The sequence below is a fragment of the Phoenix dactylifera genome, chromosome 16 (assembly GCF_051530095.1).
Source record: "Phoenix dactylifera cultivar Ajwa chromosome 16, Ajwa_hap1_PhDact_Kaust_v1.1, whole genome shotgun sequence".
In the NCBI taxonomy this organism is placed as follows: domain Eukaryota; kingdom Viridiplantae; phylum Streptophyta; class Magnoliopsida; order Arecales; family Arecaceae; genus Phoenix; species Phoenix dactylifera.
Genome location: NC_143205.1, coordinates 23,410,513 through 23,414,848, shown reverse-complemented (window position 1 = coordinate 23,414,848; position 4,336 = coordinate 23,410,513). Strand labels below are relative to the sequence as shown.

Here is a 4,336-nt window from a genome sequence, read left to right as displayed (position 1 = left end):
TGCCTCCCGGAAAATGTGCACTGCCATAAACTCGTCCATCTCCATCGCCAGTCTGCGGGTCTCCCGAATGAGCAGATGTCCATCCCCATATCTATCAGCACCCCGGATCCAGTCTATGACTACGGAGGAGTCCCCCTCAAGATACAGCCGGCCAGCCCCGAGCACCCGCCGCGCATAGGAAATACCCGCCCAGACAGCCCACAGCTCTGCCCCAACGACCGTGAGCCCCGTCGTGCCCCAGCCTCCTGCTGCGACCAGACTCCCAAAATGGTCCCGTATAACAAATCCAGCCCCTCCCGACCTCCTGTCCGTCATCACACTGCCATCAAAATTCACTTTAAGATAACCAGGGGGTGGGGGTACCCAGAACACAATGGCAAACCTGGGCGCTAAAATAGCACTGCGGGTACCCCAGATGTCCCTAGTCATCCCAAGTGAAGACTCGCCAAAGCAAGAGATAACCTCCCCAGCCTGAAGCACAGCTCTCTCTGCGACCATCCTCGCCGAGAACCTCCTGCCCTCGAACATACGAGCATTCCGGTCCAACCAGATATGGTAGGCCAGGTATGCCCTAGTAATGCCCACCTCCACCAGCCTAGGACTCCGAACCGAAGCCCGCAATAACTGTATGAAATCCTGTGTCGTCCCGACGAAGTGGGGAATAGGTGCTGAAGACGACCTCCATATCTCTCGAGCCCTAGGGCACTGCAAAAGCACGTGCTGAATGGTCTCCTCACTGGCCGGACACACCTCGCACTCCTGAGGAACCCTCATGCCCCGCCTGACTAGCTGACTCCTGGTGGGAAGGCAGCCCCAGGCTCCCTTCCAGATGAATAGCGCCACCCGTGGGTGTATCCGCATCCTCCAGATCCAGCCTCCCTCCATCCGTCTAGGTGACTCTCTACTGAAGAGGGCGACCAAATCCCTCGCTCGCACCTGTGATCGCCCCGTCGGCACCCATACCAACCTGTCAGACTCCCCCTGGGAAGGCACCGGAAGACCCAAAATCATCTCAGCCAACTGCGCCCCAAACACCTCTCGAACAAGCCCCACCCTCCAACTGCCCACGTCTGGATCCAACAAGTCGCTGACCCTCCGACCCGCAAGACGCACCGAGTCCACCAATATCGGCATACGGCTAATCGGCACATCAGTCACCCAGCAATCCTCCAGGACATCAACGGAGCGACCATCACCTATAACCCATCTGATCTCCGGTAGAACCCTCCGTGCTCTGGCGCACATCTCCCGCCATACCACCGAATGGCGACGGCCAGCTCTCGCATCAGCAACCAAGGCCCCATACTTGGCCCTCAGCAGAGAGGACCACATACAATCAGGCTCCAAAACATACCTCGCTACGTGACGAGCCAATAAAGCCTCCCTCCGTACCAATAGTGACTGCACCCCCAAACCTCCATCTCTAGTGGGCTGGCACACCACCTCCCAGGCCAACAAATGGATACCACCCCTGCCATCCTGCCTCCCCCAGATGAAATTCCTAACCAGCTGCTCAATGGACCTCAAAACTGACACTGGAATAAAAGCATGTGAAACCAAATAAATGGGAATCGAAGAGAGTACCGACCGAGCCAAAGTGACCCTCCCCATCATGGATAGTGAGTGCATCTGCCAGCCCTCCAGCCTCTGCCTAACTGTGGCCTCCAGGAAAGAGCAGTCGCTCCCTCGCAGACGCCGGCCTGAGAGCGGGACCCCCAAGTATCTCATCACACCTCCATGCTCACCCACCCCTAATATCTCACTGATAGAGTGTCTCACCTCCTGCCTGGTAGACGGGCTGAAGCAAGCTGCGGATTTCGAGAAGTTAACCCGTTGCCCAGACATGGCACAATAATCCAGTAGAATCCTACCCAACACCCGAGCATCACGACATGTCGCACGAGCTAGCAACAAACAGTCATCCGCAAAAAGCAAGTGGGAGATCGATGGGCCCACCACCACAGGCCTATAAGCCCCCAACTCCTGAGTAACCACTGACTGACGCAACGCTCTGGATAGTGCATCCGCGCAGATAATAAATAATAAGGGAGATAGGGGGCATCCCTGTCGTAGTCCTCCCACAGACACAAAATAGCGAGAGGGCGTACCGTTCACCAGAATGGCAAAGGATGGAGACCTAACACAGCCCATGATCCACCGAATCCACCCCTCAGGAAAGCCAAACCCCTGCAGTGACTGATGAACAAACTCCCACCGTATCCTATCATAGGCCCGCTCCATATCCAGCTTGACTCCCATCAAGCTCCTCCTCATCGGGGCTCTCTCCAAGTCAAACATGAACTCCTGAGCAATCATGATATTGTCGGATATACTCCGACCTCCTATAAAAGCTCCCTGCTCCGGACTAATCAGCCTCGGTAGAATACCCCGCATCCTAATGGCAAGAATCTTTGCCGTAGCCTTGTACATAGTGGTGCACAGGCTAATCGGGCGAAAGTGCCCTGGCTCAGAAGCATCCCGCCGCTTCGGAATGAGGGTAATGAAAGTACGCTGCCAGTCCGCTGACATCATCGCTGTGGTAAAGTACTGCTGTATGGCCGCCGTCACATCCTGTCCCACTATCAACCAGTACCTCCGAAAGAATAAGGGTGGAAATCCATCCGGCCCTGGCACCTTGTCCCCCTCAAGGGACCAAATCGCCTCCCGAATCTCCTCAGCCGAAACCGGCCTGATCAAAGCTGCAGTCTCCTCCTCTGACACCCTCGTCGCCGGCATCACCATCTCCCCCCGGCCCCCCTCTCCAGTCGACTCTGTCCACCTCGCTCTGAAAAAACTCTCCACAATCCTCCGGACCATAGCAGGATCATCTGACATCTGGCCATCCTCACTCCTGATAGATCTAATCCTGTTCTGGTTCCTCCTGATCACCGTAGCCTGATGAAAGAATTTTGTATTTCGATCCCCCTCTACTATCCACTGTACTCTGGACTTCTGTCTCCATAGTGTCTCCTGCTGTCTAAGAAGGCCATCATGTAACGCCAAATGAGATCTCAAGACCCCCACCTCCACCTCAGATAGCCCCCCCCCTTGCCTCCCGGGCCTGTAGTATGGAAATGGCCTCCTCCTCCTCCTCTGTCCTCCTGAATATATTCCCCACTTCCTCACGATTCCACCTTCTCAACCTCCTCCTGGTCAACTCTAGCCTGCGGGACACCCGATACATGGCGTCACCCCTAACCGGGGATCTCCATGCCTCCCTCACCATCTCCCAAGACCTAGGATAGCTGAGCCAAATTTTTTCAAACCTGAAAGGGGAGCATACTGGAATAAGTGCCTCGGTACTCACCAGCAATGGACAATGGTCCGACGCAATCCTCGGCAGGTGTCTGACATGATAATCTGGAAAGCACTGAACCCACCCAGCTGTGGCACAAGCTCTGTCCAATCTCTCCCAAACACGTGCCCGCCCCTGCTGATTATTGCACCATGTATACCTAGGTCCGGAGAAGCCCAAATCAATCAAACCATTGCTTGAGATGAAGTCCTGAAATTCCTTGATCTTCCTATTGAGGGAAAATGGATTCCCCCCCATCTTCTCCTGAGAGTCCACAATGCAGTTGAAATCACCAGCCATCAACAAGGGATGGCCATGACTAATCATCTGAGAGGCCTCCTCCCACAGGGCCCTCCTGACTCTGTAGTCAGTGCTAGCATAAACAGCTGAAAGAACCCAAGGTCTTCTGTCACCCTCCGAAATCACCATGATCACCTCTTGATTGCTGACATTGAAACAATCCAAAGTGTAGCTCCCCAAACTCCACATAACTATTATACCACCCGACAAACCTTGAGAGTCCACAGCATAGAACCCCCATGATCTCGGAACCGCCCTTCTTGCCTTCTGTACACTGCCACCACACAACCGGGTCTCAAGAAGAATGCAAACATCCGGGTTGTGTTGTTGCACTAACCTGCGAAATGCCGGGGCAAACGATGGTTTCCCCGCGCCACGACAGTTCCACAGTAAGATCTTCATAAATCACCCTTCAATCCCGAATAGCCCACACCTCCGGAGCTGTTGCTATCCCCTGCATCCACATCCATACAACCAGCACCTCTAAGAGAATGAGGACTAGGACTAATTCCCTTTGCCGAGGCCATTAATTGAAGCAAAACTTGAAGGTGCTGACCACCACTATTCACTTGTGACATATGGCACGAACTCACCGATGTGCCCGTGCCATGCTCAGCCTTATCCCCACCACAACTTGAAGAATCCTCCCCCATCACATTGACACCAATTTCCTTTATCACAGGGTCACAAGCACTGCTCCCATGCGCCATTTGGCCCAGATGAACCTTCTGCAACTCACTA

General features: G+C 54.4%; 1 protein-coding gene across 1 annotated transcript; it reads right to left on the bottom strand.

Moving 5' to 3' along the window:
* Positions 1-3,031: 3,031 nt before the first annotated feature.
* Positions 3,032-3,997, bottom strand: LOC149751177 (uncharacterized). Its single transcript, XM_089927698.1, has one exon. The coding sequence runs from the start codon at positions 3,995-3,997 to the stop codon at positions 3,032-3,034; it is 966 nt and encodes a 321-aa protein (XP_089783824.1).
* Positions 3,998-4,336: the final 339 nt, after the last annotated feature.

Bases quoted from the DNA above. Each gene is read 5' to 3' on its own strand.
- LOC149751177 (XM_089927698.1), bottom strand. From the start codon at position 3,997: ATGAAGATCTTACTGTGGAACTGTCGTGGCGCGGGGAAACCATCGTTT.